This window comes from Mus caroli, unplaced genomic scaffold (assembly GCF_978045245.1).
Source record: "Mus caroli unplaced genomic scaffold, Mus_caroli_1 scaffold_4, whole genome shotgun sequence".
Lineage (NCBI taxonomy): Eukaryota > Metazoa > Chordata > Mammalia > Rodentia > Muridae > Mus > Mus caroli.
In genome coordinates this window covers 36,818,066-36,838,786 of record NW_028227259.1, presented here as the reverse complement: position 1 = coordinate 36,838,786, position 20,721 = coordinate 36,818,066, and the positions used below count along the sequence as shown (strand labels likewise).

The following is a 20,721-nucleotide window of genomic DNA, read 5'->3' as shown; positions in this document are numbered from 1 at the left end:
GGTTGCTAGTCCTAGAGGCAAATACCTCTACTCACTGAGGAAATCTTGCCCATTAACCAAATAGCTTTCATTAAATAAAAGGGGATGTGTGTTGGAGAAATGGGTCAAAGGACCCAAGTTGGAGTTCCACCACCTGCACTGGATGGTTTACAATTTCCTATATTAACTACAATTCCAGAGGATCTTATGCCCTCTTCTAGCTCTGTGCACACCCAACATGTTCATGGTATGCACACACAAACAGGCATATATAAACATAGGTAAAAAATATTTTGTGTATATCAGTACATATGTAGGAGCCCAGAGTCCAGGAGGATATCAGATCACCTTTCCAGGTGGAGGAAAAAAAGATTGTGAGCCACCCTTTGAGAGAGCTGCAAACTAAACTCTAATACTTGTAGTGACAATTCTGGAGTTGTAGTTTCTTTAAAAACAGAATTAGTGTGTATTTTAATTTTTTCCCCAGGTGTGGGTATAGGACTACTTCAGATTGTACACAGCAGTTGATTATGTTTGTTTCATACTCTAGCAGGGGTGTGATTTTGCCAGTTGTAGTTTCTTTGTGTGATGTTCAAACTTCAGAGGGTAGCCGGGCAGTGGTAGCGCACGCCTTTAATCCCAGCACTTGGGAGGCAGAGGCAGGCAGTTCAGAGTTCGAGGCCAGCCTGAAAACAAAACAAAAAACTGAGGGTATACAATTGCTAGAGCCCCAAGAGGTGGAGTGGGTTGATGGTTGCACTGTTAAGTAGCCATGTGCAAGATATCCAGTTGACGAAGATCCAACTTGCCCCAATCATGCTCTTAATCAGCAGGAAGTAGCCTAAGGATGGTGTAGCACCCTTTCTGACCCAATTTTATTGGGGATCTTTCCTCTATCCTTTCTTCCCTTTTATGTAGTTCTAGGGAGTTGAGAGGTTCAAAGAATAAAGGTGGACAAGAGAACCCACAAGATAGCAAAAGGTAAGTAAGCACAGGTGATTAAGAACACTTGTTGCTCTTTACAAGGACCTAGGTTCAATTCCCAGCCCTTACATGGTAGCCCACAACCATCTATAACTCAAGTCTTAAGGGATCTGACACCCTCTTCAGACCTCCATGAGTACCAGGCATGCACACAGTACACATACACACATGCAGGCAAAATACTCATACACATGAAACAACTGTAGTATCCCAACTGCAATCTTGGTCAAGCTTGCTCCTAACATCTCTGGAACTTTCATTTCCAGCCAGCAACACTTCTCAGAGTAAGCTATTCTAGTTTTTCTTGTTACTGGACATTGCCAGGCCTGAGGTGTGATTCTATGCTACCTTTTGGATGAGCTGAAATTCTCCAACCCACACACAGTACAAATCACACTGAATGAACAGCACACACCTTAGTTAAAAGGTTCTAAAGAATAACTGAATAAATGAAAGATACTTAGTTCAAATTGTTTTATTTCCATCTTTAATACTAGTCCAAAACAGACTGATACCCATGAGCATAGTTTAAATGTAACAAAGAAAAGAGTTAAACTATATACACATTAAGAAAAAAGGAAAGAAAATCTTTTCTATACCAATCTTTCCCTATTAATGCAGTTTCTGATTAGAAGAACACATCTTTTTCTCAATTTAATTTAGGATAAAGTAATAAGAACTTTTATGATCGACTTCATACACCGTCCTTGAGGAGAAAACAAATTTTTAAGTGGGTGTTACCACATTTACTGGTGAACTGGCTGCATGGTTGCCTTGTCTCTTTGAAGTCTGGCTATCATTAGAACTAACAAGACCAAGTCCATGAGGCCCACAGGGAAATCAATGGCTGTGACATCCAAGGGGGAGAGGAGAGCACACACATCACAATGATGAGAGCTAATGCTCTCACTCTCTGAGTCCATGTAGAAAAAAAAAACCCTATTACTCTCATTCAAACTAACTGAAGTCAAACAGTTAAAAAGTCAGAATGAAGAATAAAACTATTTTCTTTTCACATAGAGGAGGGACACTCCTTCAGCTCCATTTAAAGTGAATTCTGTGCTGAGTCCCTGCTCCTTCAGAACAGTAAACTGAAAGTCAGTTATTGCTAGCAAAGCTCCAGTGGTCCCTTTCCCACCTCAAAGATGTTTCACACAAAAAGGCTATTGGTTTGGCTTGAAGCCCTCTGAGGAAGTAGTGTGGAGGTGGAGGCAGGCTGGCATTCAAGGCCTATCCTCTACAAGCCGCCCTGTGCCTGGTGTCCCCAGGGGCAATTTTCCACCTGTCTCCGTGAGCACCAGAGTCTCCCACACATATATGGTGGAGCAGACATTGTTATGTGGTCCCACTGGAAGAGGCACCATGCTTTGCTGACCAAAACCTACTGAGCAGTCAAAAGTCCAGAGGATCAAAGCTCAACTGGCTAGAAGAGCAAGCAGCTTTGGAAATACCTGTCTATTCAAGGGGTATGGGAAAGCTAGGGCAGTGTAGGTTGAGTAGGGCAACACCTCTGACACATGGGCAATAGTGACTTGGGCAAAAGCATGTAAGTGACAGCTGATAAGGCCATTGTTACTGCTACCACCTCCTATTATCTATGCTTGAGCAGACATTAGGCAGTAGGAACTGAAAAACTGAGGACCCATCTTAGCAGAAAAGAGAGGACACTCAAACGCTTGTCCTATTAGCCGTCAATGTTCTGTGCCGGTAAAAGAACTTTGGAGCATGGGTAGGGTTCCTGAGAACAGTTGGTGAACATCGATGGGGTGAGATGGGCACTGCTCCCACAGGCAACACTGGGATGAGGATACCAGCAGTGCTACATCTTCCAGATTGCTAAAGAGCAGGTGAAGAACAGGTTTTATTGCACTTTCTCATTCTTAGGAAACAGGATTGCCCTGCAGAGTCACTTGATTTGCAGAAAACACTGCACATCAATGATGAGTTTCAGGCAGAATCATAGGTCACCTCTGCTCTCATGGGAAGGAAAACTAAAAGTCCACCAGTTAGGCTTTTCGGGGGCAGTTTATGCACTGGTATCCTTGGGCTATTTGGGCTGTCTGGCCAGGTCACTGTTTGGCAGGCAGAATAGCTAACTGACAGGTGCCTTGGGAAGGTTCTGCACACACAAGAGCTGGGGCAAACTTTCCCAACAGGGAAACTACTTGGCCAACATGTAAGCTCCATAAAGAGGCTGGAGCCATGATGCTCAACCCCAATATGCCTGACTCCTTTTTTCCTACTCTGGGCTCAGACCACCCAAAGGGGCAGAGATGCTGAGCTGATCTAGGAGGATCCCTGGACCGTGCTCCATAGCATCAAACGAGATAACAAAAGGATCTAAGGGGTTGGAAAACAAAAGACCAGTTTACATCAGACATTGATTTTTGAAAGTCTTTTTGAGCTCAGGAAACTGGAGGCAGATACCATGCAGAAAAAGCCAGCCTGGCTGTCTGTCCATTGGTCTATCCTGAGCAATTGTGAACATTTCATATATAAATGGGGTGGTACCGCTTATGGTTGATCTTTTTCCTACAAGTTGGGCAAGTGTTAGCATTCTTAAGGGAATCACGGAGGCACTGGCTACAGAAGACGTGGCCACATTCTGTAGAAACAATGAGACGCCCATTCTGCACAATCTAGAAGACATTAAAAGAACAGCCTTAAAAGAACAGCCTTAAAGTATCCCTTTTTTTTACAAGGACCCAAACCCACCCATCACCAAGGAGACCAGTGAAACAAAGAAGGTGCTGGGACGTATATGAAAAAGCAGTACACGTAAGAGGTTTGAATGGTGTCTGTGTAACAGGTGACAGACAGGACTTCCCCAGGTGCAGCAGTACAAAGTGGCTATGGGGAACCTCAGAAAAAAAATCAGCAGCTTCTAGATAGGGCTGGGTTGGGAAACATCAATTTGCATAAGGGCTAAAGATAAAATGTACAGGGCCCACCACCAACTGGCACAATCCATTTTGACACACACACTTCCTCCAAGTACTTTTGAGTAAAGTAGGTTAAAACCAACAGGAGAAACAACTAGGTTACTTACCTCAGAGTATCCATCCATACAGATAGGACAACTGACGGTACCTGAGGGCCTAAAATCACAGTGCTTTGCATCAGTTTTTAAGTAAATTCAAAATACTTGATTAAACCCTGTAAAGCAACCTCACATACACAGTCATATCTTCTCAAATCTCTCATTTTTGTTGAGTTAGGACAGGTACCCAAAAAACTTGAAGAGAAATTAACTGCTTGAAGGGTTGGGCTCCAAAAGCCATTGAAAAGGGGAATAAGCAAGAACAGGTCTAGAAGATGTGGACAAGTAGGTTTGCCCACCTCTTTTTTTTCTTTTTTAAAGATTTATTTATTATATATAAATACACTTTAGTTGTTTTCAAACACACCAGAAGAGGACATCAGATATCATTACAGATGGTTGTGAGCCACCATGTGGTTGCTGAGATTTGAACTCAGGACATCTGGAAGAGCAGTTAGTGCTCTTAACTGCTGAGCCATCTCTCCAGCCCGCCCACCGCTTTTGCTTCCAGCATTCTTGCTAGTAGCACCTGTAACACAATCTACTTATACCCACTCCATGAGGGAAAAGCACACCCTGGTCAGTATGTGTGGCTCCTGTCTGTCTGTCAATTGGTCTATCCTGAGCAGACAGCTGAACCCAACCCTGTATTCCAAATATGCCTACCCAGCTGCTTGGAAGATACTTGTTCTAGAGCAAGAGCTTACATACCTGATAGCAAATGCAGAATCTATATACCCTGGCCTCCACCCAACACAACAGCAGCAGAGCTCTTTACCTGGGTCCAGTAGCTCCATCATCCTTGGTGCTTCGAGGAGTATGGGTAGTCACGTACACATCTTTGTCCCTAGACAGCTCCTCATCATCACTGCTCACCACACAGCTGTCAGCATGCTCTTGGCGCAACCTCCTCCCATTTCTCCTTGGCCTTCTCCTTTCTAAGGAAAAAGCCACATTTTCAGCCATCTTCACCTAACCCATTTACCCTAGTGCCTCTAAAAGCCCTTCCCTCTGTTTGAGATCTTCAGGGACAAACTGCCACCATAGTATCTGTACCCTCAGAACGTCCTGTCCAGGCACTGAGGCCAATCACTTGCCTTCTAAGAAGGCTCAGCCCATGGTACAATGGCAGAGATTTTCAGTAAAACCAACACGTCTGACCAAAGCCATCCATCTTCCTGCCTAAGATCTTGGAAGGACTGTCTGACAAAGCCTACATACAATGCTGTGGCATTTATTCATAACAATTTTCGCTAAACCCACGGAAAAAAAAGAAATGAAACCAGCTTACCTTCAACAATCTGAAGAGGGCGGAGAGGGGGAAAAAAAAAGAGATTGTGTTATAAACATCCTGACATTTTATCTGATAAAACACAGCTTGCATCTAATATGAATGTTTGACCCTCTCCGAATTCTGTTGGGCTCTCAGTCCTCCCTTTCCCCCCAAGAAAGGGAAATGATATGTACTTCTACAGACCACCTATGGCCATCTCCAGGTCAATGCATCCTGAGTCAATATGCTGAGTCTTATCCTACCTACATCTGGGGGCCTAAATACCACATTAAGATCTGTGCATAGTCGGGCGTAGTGGCTCATGCCTTTAATCCCAGCACTCGGGAGGCGGAGGCAGGCAGATTTCTGAGTTTGAGGCCAGCCTGGTCTACAAAGTGAGTTCCAGGACAGCCAGGGCTATACAGAGAAACCCTGTCTCTAAAAACCAAAACCAAAAAAAAAAAAAAAAAAAAATCTGTGCATGACCACAGAGGTTGGGTTACTGTCTGGAGAGAGCTATATTCTGTTCACAAAAACAGAGGCCTAGCTCACTTCCCTGGGCTGAGTTAGAAAACAATTGGGAATGCTCATTGCTACCTATAGTCAACACAGATGGAGGAAGCCTTTGGAAAAGGATTTGTGCTATTTAATGTTATAAAAAGATCAGTTAGGTTATTATTGTAAGTCAGTCTTTTTAAACAAGAACCAGCAAACATTTGATTAGTGGCTCAAAACAACATAGCCAAAGATGATCTTGGTTTCTGATCCATGTCTGCCTTCACTTTCAAAGTGCTAGAGTTGAGATGTGTACCACCACTCTGTTTTTACACTGACAATTTCTACCAATTCAACTCAGTTCACTGCCACATTCTAGGTAAGGGGAACATTCAGGTCATGGGAGGAATAGCTTCAAGGTTTTCCTTTTTACCATACAGAATGAAGCACTTTTGAAAAGCAAAACCATGAGCCCCTTAGTGTCCAACCCTGGGTCACACTGCCATACCCTTCATCTGGACTCTTTTGCTTCAAAATTTTTGGCCCTAGCCAGCTGTGGTGGTGTAAGCTTTTAATACTATCACTTAGTAGGCAGAGGTAAGTGGATTTGAGTTCAAGGCCAGCCTGGTCTATATAGGAAGTTCCAAGACAGCCAGGGCTACACAGAGAAACCCCATCTCAAAGGTCAGTTCCCACCTTCCACACATTATTTGAAGGACTCAGCTCACTGAGAAAGGTAGCCCACATTCTTATCTCCTACATAGGTAGACTCCACTGCCTGCTCATCTGTCTAAAGCAGCATATACAGCAGCTGCCCTGGTAGGCTGACACTAGTAAGTTATTTCAGTATCAAGTCTGGAGCCTCTTCTAGGCTTTTTAATACCAACTCACACCCCACCCCTCCAGGCACCCCACACTCATTAAAAACACCTTTAAGCCAGGCAGTGGTGGTGCACGCCTTTAATCCCAGCACTTGGGAGGCAAAGGCACATAGATTTCTGAGTTTGAGGCCAGCCTGGTCTACAGAGTGAGTTCCAGGATGCCAGGGATACACAGAGAAACCCTGTCTCGAAAAACAAAACAAAACAAAACAAAACAAAACAAAACAAAACAAAACAAAAGACATAGGCCACCATGCCTGGCTTTTCTGTTGTTGTCTTTAAAAACAAAAAACCACACACCTTATTTCATGTATATAGGAGTACACTGTAGCTGCTGTATTCAGACACACACAAGAGGGTATTGGATCCCATTACAGATGGTTATGAGCTACCATGTGGTTGATGAGAATTGAACTTAGGACTCTGGAAGAGTAGTCAAAGTGTTCTTAACCTCTGAGCCATCTTTACAGACCCTTTCACAATCTTTCCAACCCTAACCAGTGACCCAGGGATCAGATGCAGATATGGGCCTAGTACTCTTACCCAAACAGCCAATTTTTACTCAAATGCTTACCACAACAGAGTCATTGTGAGTCAGGTCCACAACCACGGGCTCTAAAGATTCACAGGTGAGGTCCACGATTTCATCTCCAACTTCAAAATAAAGCAATTCAACAAATATTAGGAGGATAATAAGGCTGTACGACTTAGGCTTGGTTGGTATTACAAACATGGTATAGGCCTGTATCAAAGTATAAAAGCCCTGACATAATACAAAAAAACCTAAAGACTAACTAACCCCCTTTCAAAGATGATAGCTAAAAAGTGTCACTCTAGCATTTTGCTAAGTGGGAGGTATGAATTACGGAAGTCCTACAGGTATAAATGTGAGGACAAACTTCCAACCAAGTGGTTTTGCCCCACCTACACAGTCATGCCCAGGCACCACAATTTCATTAATCAGGGAGGGCGAGTAAGAAACATTTATAGGTATGTTTCTTCCTGATTGCTAGTAACATTAAAGAATATTAACTTTAGAATTTATTTTATAAACAGTATGGGTCTAACATAGTCTAACATGTTTTATCTGCTTATACTGAATTTCCCAGAGCTAGGTATGGTGGCCAACACCTTTAATGCCAGCACCCAATGGATGAAAGAGTTCAAGGTCAGCTTGGTCTACATAGCAAGGTCCAGGCTACTGAAGGCTACATAGTTAAAAGCCTGTCTGTCTGCCTTTCCCCCACACTCCTTACCTATATACACACAGATATCCAATGCAATTTACCCCAACTGCCTCTCACTTTTCATGAAAAAGAATGGCTGCTACTTAATAATCATAATTTATGGATCTATAAACTTATGGGTCTTTTGAGTCCATGTTTGTGTTCAGAATATAGTAAAAGAAAGGGACCTCCTTTTTGGGTCTAGAGGTCCAGAGTTCTAACCTGTAGGCAAAGAGTAAAGGTTTTGAAGAATTCACTTTAAGAAGTGAAACTGAGTCCAAACAGAAAATGAACACTACCCTTTGAAATCCAAGAAATCCATCATACATGAAGTATTTGAAGTTTCTTTTTAACTCTAAGATAAATGAAATCAAGTATTTTTTTAAATTTGCAGCACTAAGGGCTGTACAAAGGCCTTGCATATTAAACACGTGCTCTACTAAGCTATCTACGTCTATAGCTTCAACAGTTCTTGGGCATGAGTTATAGAAAACAGCAGAGCAAAGGGGTTCGATCCAAGCCACATGACACTTCCTGAGAAGGCAGAAGAAGATCCAATCTGGACTCTGTCTAAACCAAGCTCTAACAACGACAGCCATTAACAAGATTGCCTTTAGAAATTTTGTCTTAATGAAAACCGAAAGAGGAAATTCAAATATTTCACCAAGCTAAGCAAGATGAAGTTCATGAGCCAAGTGGCTGCTTCAAAACAGATACCACAATACCAAAGGGGGCAGCTTTATCATTGTTGCTGTAAGCTGTGAATAGTAAGTCTTAAGATTACACATGCATATAAAATATAAAGTACAAGAGCTTCTAACAGCTAACATTTGTAAGGTACAATCTGCTTGCCATACATGGTCCCAAGGGCATTATGGCACAAATTCAACTTGCCCTTTATACTAACATCATTCCCTAAAACAGAAAGCCTCAGGAAGGTGTGGCCTGGGGCTAGAGAGACAGTTCAGGGGCTACAAAATACTTGCTGCTCTTTTTTTTTTTTGGTTTCTCTGTGTAGCCTTGGCTGTCCTGGAACTCACTTTGTAGGCCAGGCTGGCCTCGAACTCAGAAATCCGCCTGCCTCTGCCTCCCGAGTGCTGGGATTAAAGGCGTGGGCCACCACGCCCGGCTACTTGCTGCTCTTGTAAAAGACTCAAGTTCAGTTCCCAGCACCCACAGGGCAACTCGCAACCATCTGTAAGTACTGTTCAGGGAATACAGTCATCGTCTGACCTCTGTACGCACCAGGCACACGTGTGGGGCACAGACACACACAGAAGCCCAATGCTCATTTACATAAATTGGGAAGAAAAAAGGTGTAACTTTCTCTAAGGTCTCAAGTTGGCAAATTAGTATGCATAAACTGGATCCAATTTACATGCATAAAATACTGCACTATGTCCACTTGTCAACGTTACAGTCAAGTATTTCTAGCTCTCTTACCAGTTTCCACAAGTTCTATGGGTTCTGTTTCCAAGGAAACCTCAGGGGTTGAAGTTGTTTCCCGAGTTCGCTTCTGGGTTTGTCTAGAATTTACAGTTCCACCACGCCGCTTTCTTTGAGGATTTCTCTAAGGTCATCAAGGGAGAAAGAAGCAGTTGTATGAGTTCCAGATTTGACAGGGTTTCAAGAAGAGTAAAAAAGTACACAGGTTGGGTAATGGTTCAACTTGGTTGTCCTCATACTTGTCTGTGCCTGCGTGTGTGTGCAAGCACAAACACTCACCCAGAGGATGTGCACTCTATCACCACAAAATCTGTGGCACTTCCAGAGCACAGGGAGAAAATGAAATAGTTTCTGTTGTTTCATCTGATAAAAAGGTTTTGCTGTATAGCCCTGGCTGTCCTGGAAGTCAGAGTTCCACTTGTAGTTGCCTCCTGAGTGCTAGGATTAGAGGTCTGTGTCACTTTGCCCAAGTCAGAATGCTATTTTTACATCTCATAAGAAACTTTTGTTTCAAAACACTTTTTCTTAAGTTTGGATCATATGTGCAATCTTGAAATGTGTGCTCTGTAAGCAAAAGATCTTTACACATCCTTCCTTACATAGCTTCTTAAACTATGGAGAGATGGCTCTATGGTTAAGAACAGTAACTGCTCTTCCAGAGGTCATGAGTTCAATTCCCAGCAACCACATGGTTGTTAGGCCTTAGGGAAACACTGTAGCTGTCTTCAGACACACCAGAAGAGGGCATGGGGTCTTAAAAATCTTAAAAACAAAACAAAAACCCCCCAAAACCCAAAAACTATGGATCACCTTTAATCAACACTTTGGGAGACAGGTAGGAGGATCTATGAGTTCAAAAGTACCCTGGTCTACACAGGAAGGTAAGAGGCCAGACAGGGATATACAATAAGATCCTATCTCAAATAAAATAGAAACAACAATGACAAGTAAGCCAACAAAAACAAGTGTGGTTTACAATGCCATATATGGTCATCTAAATGAATGGGGGAGGGAGGGCCATGAAAACAATTTTGCAATAGCAAAATATTTTCTGAACCTACAAAGACCACAAATTAACTCAAAAATCAAATGCATCATGAATTGTTATTTCTCCTATCATCTGTCCATGTTACATCATATGACTTCATTATAGCTTTAGTTCTAAAAATGCAACTCACAAAATTTGCATAGAACATGCCATACTGTCCAGTGCCAACAAACACCACTCATTACACCTGTGTTTGAATTCAAGGTTACTGCTTGTCTTAGTTAGGGTTTTAGTGCTGTGAACAGACACCATGACCAAGGCAGTCTTATAAAAAACAACACTTAATTGGGGCTAGCTTATAGGTTCAGAGGTTCAGTCCATTATCATCAAGGTGGGAGCATGGCAATATCCAGGCAGGCATGGCGAAGGAGGAGCTGAGAGTTCTATGTCTTCATCCAAAGGCTGCTAGTGGAAGACTGACTTCCAGGTAACTAGGGTGAGGATCTTATACCCACACCCACAGTGACACACCCATTCCAACCAGGTCACAACTATTCCAACAAGGCCACACCACACCTACAGATGGTGCCACTCCCTGGTCCAAGGATATACAAAAACCATCACACTGCTATATTAGCAATTTTTACTGTACACACATTTTTTGTTGTTACATAAACTGAATGATTCAATTACTAACATGACTTGTAGTATTTTCCTATCATTATAATTACAGATACAATTATTTAGCATATAATTAAAATCTTGTATATGTCTAGATTATGCTGGCCTAGTATGTTTGATGTTTTGTTTTTTAATTTTCTTTAGCACTCCAGATTCGGTCAGGTGGATTTTTTTGAGTTGCAGGCAATATAAGACCTTGCCTTAAAAATAAGAAATTTGGCAGGGCATGAGGGCGCATGCCTTTAATCCCAGCACTCAGGAGGCAGAGGCAGGTGGATTTCTGAGTTCAAGGCCAGCCTGGTCTACAGAGTGAGGTCCAGGACAGCCAGAGCTACACAGAGAAACCCTGTCTTGAAAAACCAAACCAACCCAACCGCCCCCCCCCACAAAACCCCAAATATGCTTTTTTTTCCTTTCCTTACTCCCAGAATGAAGGCTCTGAGATTACTTATTAATAAATGATTAGGCCAAAATGTTTGGCTCATACTCTGACTAGCTTGTAACTTATTTAGTCTATTTAAACTACTCTATGCATACCACTTGGCTAGTTACCTCACTTGCTTTTCCTCAGAATCTCCCAATTCTATCCTAAATTCGGGTACATGCTGGCTTATTTAAGTCTTCGTCAGCTTTTCTGAATCTCTCTTATACTATCACTATTTCCCAGAATCCCCTCTCTTCCTGCCAGTGTCCCACCTACTACTTCCTGCCTCAGCTCATTGGCCATCAGCTTTTTTATTGACAGGTGATGCTTGTAAGAAATTCTATTACCATGTCTGGCTAATTCAGTATTTTTTAAAAAAACATTTATTGTATGTATGCAGGTATTTGTGCTACTATGCACACATAACAACTTAGAGCAATCAATTCTCTCCTTCTACTATGTGGGGCATGGGGTCATACTCAGGTTGTCAGGCTTGTCAGTAAGCCACATTTTTATATAATTCTTTATATAAAAAATATCTATTTCATTTATAACTTACTTTCACTTTAATAAACTTAGTAAAGTTACATTTATACCAAATAATTTATTTAGAGTAAAAGCATGATTTTAATAACAAATACTGACTGGATCTGAATACACATCTATGTCAATACCTGAGGTCATAAAAATTTTTCCAAAGAAAAGTTACAAGTGGAAAAGTTTAGGATACCTTACTCTGGAACCCAAGTGACTCCAGCCAGAACCTACCTTACATGCAACCAAGGATGATCAAAAGTGAAGTCATCCTTTACAAATTTTTAAGTTTACTTTGAATATACAAGTATTTTGCCTGCATGTATATATCTATGTACCACTTGTAGGCCAGAAGAGGGTATCGGATCTCCTGAATTGGAGTTACAGACAACTCTGAGCAGACACTTGAGTGCTGGGAATTGAACCTAGGTCCCATGGAAAAGCAGCAAGTGCTCTTAGCCTGAGCCAGCTCTCTGGATCCAGATCCAATTTTTTCCTTGTTTTGGTTTTGGAGACAGGATTTCTGTGTAGCCCTGGCTGTCCTGGAGCTCTACACACAGACCAGGCTGGTTTTGTCTCACAGAAATCCACGTGCCTGGATTAAAGGCACGCATCACCATCGCCTAGCCCTAGTCCCAGTTTTAAACTTTAATTTGTTTTGGGTCTGTGATCTATACATATTCCATTACACGAGTGGAGGTTAGAGGGCAACTGAAAGGTGTCAGTTCTCCCTTTTCACCATGTGAGTTCCAAGACTCAACTGAACCAGTTCACAGACCTGTGAATAGTAGTTAATACACTGTAAAGACTAGGTCTTTCCTTTGCTGCTCTCTACTTATTTTAAAGTCAAAAAAAAAAAAAAAAGTTTCTCTGTGTATTTGTATACCACAGGCATGCCTAGTGCTCATAGGCTAGCCGATCACCTAGATCTAAAGTTACAGAAGGTTGTGAGCCAGGGCTGGCGAGATAGCTCAGCAGGTAAGAGCACTGACTGCTCTTCTGAAGGTCCTGAATTCAAATCACAGCAACCACATGGTGGCTCACAACCATCCATAAGAAGATCTGGAGCCCTCTTTTGATACTGTCTGAAGACAGCTACAGTGTACTTAGATATAATAATAAATCTTAAAAAATAAAATAAAAAAAGGAGGAGGAGGAGGTTGTGAGCCACCTGACATGCATGCTGAAAAACAGAAATAGTCCTTTCTTCCTAAACAACAGATCATCTGTTGAGATACCTCTTACTAGGTAATAATAAACTGTGTTTCTCCTAAATTGGTTGACAATTATGCCCTTGGGAATCAAGCCTCCTCCTTCCCAAAGCACAAAGATGTCTGCTACACAGTTATTATGTGGGTAATGGGACCAATCTCAAGTCCTCAATTCTTGCATTGGAAGCACTTTATTCACTTAACCATCTGCCCAGCCCTAGGGTCTGATCTCAGTGAGTACTTGAATATGGCCTTAAACTTAAAATTGTGATCCTGCCTTAATTTATCAATGGACTATAGGTTTAATTACCATCTACTTGGATTATAGACAGGTGCTTATCACAAGACAGATTTTTCAGTTTTGCTGGGAAATGTAATCAGGGCTTTGTGCATAAACGACAGAGATACACCCTCAGCTGTATTATTTTATTTTTAGAGACAGAGCACTTCTTGTCAACTTCTAGTCTTTGTAGCTCAACTTTCCAATATCTGGAATTAGGGACCAGTACTATAACATGTGGCTTATAATCCTCTTTAATATGCTACAAGGGAACAAGATAGTTAACTAATGTTGGTAATAAAATTTATAAGGTAAGAAAACTTACTGTACTCATTGTGCTCTCTGGCTTCAATCCACAGAAAAGGAAGTGATCTTCACCAAGGTTTATGGTGTGGTAGGATGTTCTCAATCTCTCATGCCCACTGAATACTCATCCTGTGGTTTACAATTTGGAGCCAACTAGATGTGCAGTATTTCCAAATTCTGAAAAACAAAGATACCAACTTGATAAATGTTGCTATTCTATTTGTACTGTTGACCAAAAACCAAAAACCCAAAAAACAGGAAAAAAAAAAAAAAAAAAAAAACCCAAAAATCAAAAAACCAAAACAAAACAAAACTAGGTAATCCCAACGTCTACAATCCAAACTATCATACCATCTTCTTCTACTCAAGCTCCTTTTTAATACTTGGGATTGAATGGGAGGCTTCCTGTATTCTAACACTGTGCTATACTCCTGCAGTCCCTCCTGGCCTCCTTTTTCTGGTTGCTTCAAATATAGTACAAGCATTGTGGTAACTCTAGGAGCTTAAAGACAAGTTTTAGTTCCTTACTGGAATACATCAACTCCTTAGCATTCAGGAAAGGGAACAGAGCTTCCTAAGCCAACCAGTCTCCTTGTCCTATGACTTCACCATCCTCCAAGGTTCTGAGGAACTAAGATGATAGTTCCTCAGAAACGTTTTTCAAGTTTCCCAACAAACTATTCAGGCCATAAAATAGTCCCAGATCCACTGTAATTGCTAGATTCCAGTGTACATTATGCTTCTGGTTTTAGGAAGTATCTTACATGTGAGTGAACACCTACGAAATGTGCCCCCCTCAAGCATATATTATCTCACAGGCACATCTTATTTCACAAGAATATAACAAAAATATCTTTACAATGAGCTTGAGAAAAGTCTCATGGATTAGAGGACTAAACTTCTATAGCACCCACATAAAAGCCAGACATGGCAGCATACAGTAACCTTAGTGCCCAGCCAGCTCAGTTCAGAAAACACTTCAGATTTAGTCAAACTCAGTTTCAAAAAAAAAAAAAAAAAAGAAAAGAAGGCGAAGAGCCATATATAAAGACTGTCCTCCTTTGGCCTCTACATGGGCAAACACACAAAATACACACTGTGCATGCAAAAGGGAAACGAGAAGACCTGTTTGCTGAGTGCTGAGAAATAATAGGGCGCACATATTTTGGCTAAGATTGGCTGCTACACACATCCTGACCTGTATGCTTCTTACCAATTTGAGACCAAGTCTCCTAAAACTCCACTAATCAGATACCTTTACTAGCTTTCCTCAAGTCTTTTCATACTCCACATTACTGGTGACCATACCAATTACATTCCAAATCTGGTTATTTTCTTCAGAGATAACCAAGACCAAGAGTCGGAGAACTCTATGATAGGAACCAGTCTTTAAGAATCTACTAAGAGAATCTAGGCAGGAAGGGGCATCCATCAGTCTGAGAATGTACAAAGGAAATGTGTAGACAGAGGACAGAAATTATAACCATTAAATACCAGAATTCACACTTTTTGTTTCTCATCTTCCAGTGGTGGGAATGGCACCCATAGCTTTAGTACTGCTCAATCACTGAGCTGAATTTAGATTCCGAGAATCTATATATTTATGTGTATGCAACGAATAGTTTTGTTTTGTTTTTGTTTGTTTGTTTTGGTTTTTTCAAGACAGGGTTTCTCTGTATATAGCACTGGCTGTCCTGGAACTCACTTTGTAGACCAGGCTGGCCTTGAACTCAGAAATCCGACTGCCTCTGCCTCCAGAGTGCTGGGACTAAAGGCCTGTGCCACCACGCCCGGCTGTTTTTTTTTTTTTTTTTTGAAAGGGTTTTTGTACCTCTGGCTGGCTACATCTGTCTCCAGAGGTCTGATTAAAGGTGTATGCCACCATGCCTGGCAGAGAACCTACTCTTGTTATGTTAAACCAAAATTAGAGGTATTCTAGAAGAAAATTGTAACATGGAAATTTAGTATGTCAAGGTACTCTTGATTCCTTCCTTCCAACACAATCCCCCAGCACTATGACCTCAACAAGAAAGTGCAAAGGAAGCCCTCAATGTGACAGGGCTTTATCTACTTTCCACCTCCCTAATATTTTGCACAAAATAGATGCTATGATAATTGGTTGAAGGCAAATTACTTTGAGGGTGATGGTGCCCTTGCCATTGAAAGACCTAGGGTAGAACAGTGACCACTTTTGACTGGGAAAGGACAGACCAGGCATTTCCAAACCTGTAAGAGTGACAAACATGCCGGGCGTGGTGGCGCACGCCTTTAAATCCAGCACTTGGGAGGCAGAGGCAGGTGGATTTCCTAGTTCAAGGCCAGCCTGGCTACAAAGTGAGTTCCAGGACAGCCAAGGCTACACAGAGAAACCAAACCCTGTCTCAAAAAAAAAAAAAAACAAAAAAAACAAAAAAAGAGTGACAAACATTCATGTGAGGGTACCCAGGTGTTCATTCCAGAAGAGTGATTCTATGAAACCAATAAAGGCAAAGCATGTTGTTAAATATACCCTATAATCTTCAAATTTGGGAGAACAAATCAGAAAGACTCAGAGATAGAGGCCAAGCCTGGGAAATTATTACATAGTGAGCCTTTATCTAAAACAAAACAATAAACCATAAAACCAAGAGGTAAGCAAACTAAATGCAGGTAGACCAAAAGCTAAAAACTCCAATGTGAGGAATTCAGGCAAAATGTCCCTGGAAAAATTGAAGAGAACCAGAGCAAGAAAGAGACAGAATGAGTGAAAATTAGGAACAGAAACCTCAAGTTGCTTTTTCTTTCAATTTCCACAGGTTAATCTACAGTCTCAGTAGGCTGTCTCTTGCTGCCACCTCCATTCTCATTTTCACAAGGTAATAAATATAGTTACAACACACAGCTAGCCTCCTTTCCTGAACGTGCACTCACCTGACTGGCTTCATTTACAGTTACAGAAACGTGTTCCTTATAAAAACATAGGCTGGACGTGGTGGCGCATGCCTTTAATCCCAGCACTCAGGAGGCAGAGGCAGGTGGATTTCTGAGTTCGAGGCCAGCCTGGTCTACAAAGTGAGTTCCAGGACAGCCAGGGCTATACAGAGAAACCCTGTCTCGGGAAAAAAAAACCAAAAAAACAAACAAACAAAAACATAGAATTATAGGTCCAATACTCAATAACATGGCCAATAAATTTTAAAAATGTAGTGTTCTACAAGAGAAAACTGGCTAACAAGATTAACTATGATACTGTCAGCTTGCTTGTGGCATTGAGCTTTAGATGACCTCCCACATTCAAGTTATTGTGAAGTGGAAGGTGAGTGACTACTGCAGTATCAAACCTGCACAACTGTGACTCTGATTTTCCCTTCTATTTTTCAAAGAAGCTGTGACTAGCAAACAAATTTCTTCTTAAACTGTTCCCTATCTTATCAACACCACTGAAACAAATATGATTCCAAAGAAGCATTTTAAATAGAAATCTATGTCACCTTCTGGTATCCTAGATATCACTCATTCATTCACTCAGGATGTGATTCCATTCACTTGGAACATGTGTTATGTTCCAAGACATAACACATAATGTACTTTACATAATACTTGGAAGGCAGAGGCAAGCAGATCTCTGAGTGTGAGGCCAGTCTGATCTACATAGTAAATGTGAGGCCAGTCAGGAATATACAGCTGAGGTCCTATCTCAGAATAATAAATTTAAAAACTATCATATGGGCACACATACGATGTGCCATATATAGCGTGTAATGTAAAGGTCAGAAGATAACTTTGTGGATTTCTTCCATCCACCTTTACTTAGTATGATAGCTATTCTTGGTTGTCAACTTGACTACATCTGGAATTACAAACCCCAAATGTCTGGGTACACCTTCAAGAAATTTCTCTTTTTTTTCTTCCTTTTTTTGAGTCAGTGATTCTCTGTGTAGCTCTGGCTGTCCTGGAACTCCCTCCGTAGACCATTCTGGCCTCAAACTCAGATCCACCTGCTACTGCCTCCCAAGTGCTTGGGATTAAAGGCGTGCACCACTACTGCCCACCCATATCTCTAAATTAAATACCATAGACCCCACTGCATTTATTATATTCAGCAAAACAAAAGATAAGGCTGCGTGTTTCTTAATGAAATTGCATTTAAATTATGTGACTCATTAGACGCTTGCAGGTAACTGAGAGAAATGGCAGGAAAAGTATTTTGATTTGAACCTAGGGCTTGGCACAAGCTAATAAACATGTGAACTACCATTGAGCTATATATATCTCCATTATATAAGAATCTTGAGTTCAGCCGGGCATGGTGGCGCTCGCCTTTAATCCCAGCACTCTGGAGACAGAGGCAGGCGGATTTCTGAGTTTGAGGCTAGCCTGGTCTACAAAGTGAGTTCCAGGACAGCCAGGGCTATACAGAGAAACCCTGTCAAAAACAAAACAAACAAAAAAGAATCATGAGTTCAGATTCCAGTATCCATGGCAAATGCTTAGTTACAGCAGAGTGCTCACCTGTAAACCCCACTGTGTGAGTCTGTGGGGTGGGGGTGGGAAGAAAGCCTATTAAGGCCTAGAGATCTGGTCTCAAAGAAGTCAAATAATGATAAGGCAACACTGGTCTCTAGAAGCATATATAACCCACACCCACAGAGAGAATGAGGCTAACTCACTTGCCCAGAACTCATTCCACAGCCCCAGTTACTTGTGATTCTCTTGCCTCAATCTCTTGAATACATAGGATTACAAGCATGATCCACCAGTTTGGCTATACTTTATTTCTTGAGGGACATGGAAGAGTTTCAGATCTAGAGGGGAAATGGATCCTTTCAATACATGTGAAATTATAGTCTCTATCAGGAAAAAAAAAAAGACTTGGTAGTAGGATTCTTACAGGCCCATGATCTCAGTTACACCAGAAGTTGAATCAGGAGGACTGCCACATTCAAGGCCTGCCAGGACTATCAAGGAAGTTCAAGGGTAGCCTAGGCAACTTAAGGAGACCCTCTCTCAAACTAAAAAGTAAAATGAGGAGTTTGTTTACCATAGCAGGAAATGCATTAGCTTTATAGAGACCTGATAAATTAATTGAAACCGAAGTAATCTCATAAAAAACAGGAAGAGTTGACTTCACAAAGTTGTCTTCTCACTACCAAATACACATCATGGCACCCGGGTGCCCACATCATACAACACATCAGTATTGGTAATAACAAAAAGAGGACCAGAGATGTAACTCAGTAGTAAAGGAGCTGCCTAGCATTTGTGAGGCTCTGAGTCCAATATCCAGTCCCAACAAAACAATAAATACCCTTTGTTCAGAAATGAAATAAATATTACAGTCACCAAGAAACCAACTTTCGGGGGGGGGGGGGAACAACCAAATAAGCTAGGAAACAAAACCAAAACTGTTATTGAAATGGAGTCTCAAGTAGCCCAGGCTAGCCTCGATTCCACATTGGGCCGAACATAACCTCAGATTCCTGATTCTTCTGCCTCTACCTCTGAAAGGCTGGAATCACAAGCACTCTTCAAAGTACTTAGTAAGCAAGACAACTTTCCACTCATTTCACATCGAACTCACAGGCAAACCGGGACGCAAGTGTTTTCTCCAACCATTAAAAAGAAAAAGCACCAGGTGTGTGTGGGGTCTGGCCTGGAGAGAGGTTCCCTCTCACCATTGTCAGGAACAAGAGTCAATCTGCAGGCTGACAGACCTCAGACTACCTCGGCCTTTGTGAACTTCCGGCTCCCCCAATCACTTGGGCAACCTAGACTAAACGGCAGACCGAAGGACTGAAGCTTAAAACGCCCAGGGGTAAAGTTTAGAAAAACAAAAAGCAGGAACGCTCTTATCTGGACTCCTCCCCCGCACTAATCAAAATGTGGACAATGGCGTCCACTGCGAACAGTGTTAAAGGTTAAGTTTCCTACCCCTATGTACAGATGTGGCCCTGAGGGAAGAACCCGAGCGGGCACGGGGCTGGGCTGGAGGTCGCAATCGCCCGCTTGACTAACCATAGATAGGGCCAAAAGCGGCTCCTGGAAGCCCGAAGCCCAAACCCCATTCAGCTCCAAAGCCCGCAAGCGTCCTCGGCACTCTCGCAACTTAGATAAGGCCCGCCACGCGGCCCGGGTGCCCCAGCAAACTCGCAGGCCTCTGGAAGGCGGGGCGGCGACGCGACCACACAAAGGCTGCGTCATCAGCAAGGAACAAAAACCTCGCTCAGGTTCTCTCCAATCCGCCCGCCCGGCCCCGAGAGTGACCTTGGGCGCCCCCCAACCCTCGCCGAGCCTCAGTTTCCCTTCCTACTTGGCGAAAGAGGTTCTCCGGCCAGGCCGCGGGTTGGCGAGCGGATGCCCCCACACAAGACATTTCCCTACTTCCGACGACGGCGCCGCTCCATGTTCCGACAACCGCGTGCTCTCCGGGACGGAGGCGGCAGAGGGCCCAAGCCGGAGAAGCGCGGTTCCGCGAGAGACGGGCGGCCACCAACCCCAGTGCGGGCCGAGAGGCCGCCCGCGCTCCACGCCCGCACCGCCCTGCCCCGCCGCTTCCATGCTGCGGAGCCCAGCCTTACTTGGAGCTGGGGTTTGCTGCCAAACGTCTCGGCCAATGAGCTCGGGCAAGGACGTACCGACTCCAGCCGCCGCTGAGGAGCCCCGCTCAGGCAAGCCTCCACCGCCTCACGAAGACCCACTTCCGCTCGTCCGGCACCGGCCCGCCCTTCTCAGCCCTTATTGGCCTCTCCCGCCTTTACTCCCGTGCTCTACCGGTTTAGGAGGATAAATTGCAATTTTATTGGGTGAGAAAACCATCTATTACCGCTTTGAAATACACCTTCTTCCGGCCACGCCTCCCGCCTGCTTGCGGGAGCTTCCACTTCCCGCGAGAGTGCCGCCTGTCGCGCTCCTCCCACGAGAACTTGGCGGGGTCGTTGCTGGGGCGCCTCGCGAGCTTGCCCGCAGGGTGTTTGACTTTTCGTTTGGCTTCTGA

General features: G+C 42.8%; 1 protein-coding gene across 1 annotated transcript; it reads right to left on the bottom strand.

The window, feature by feature from the left end:
• Positions 1–1,423: 1,423 nt before the first annotated feature.
• On the bottom strand, positions 1,424–20,437 carry Rnf4 (ring finger protein 4). The gene is made up of 8 exons (XM_021163234.3): positions 20,306–20,437; positions 13,768–13,925; positions 9,322–9,448; positions 7,227–7,306; positions 5,295–5,304; positions 4,782–4,941; positions 4,013–4,061; positions 1,424–3,602 (listed from the first exon to the last, which is right to left on the bottom strand). The coding sequence occupies exons 2-8, from the start codon at positions 13,774–13,776 to the stop codon at positions 3,453–3,455; spliced, it is 585 nt and encodes a 194-aa protein (XP_021018893.1). The 5' UTR covers positions 13,777–13,925; positions 20,306–20,437; the 3' UTR covers positions 1,424–3,452.
• Positions 20,438–20,721: the final 284 nt, after the last annotated feature.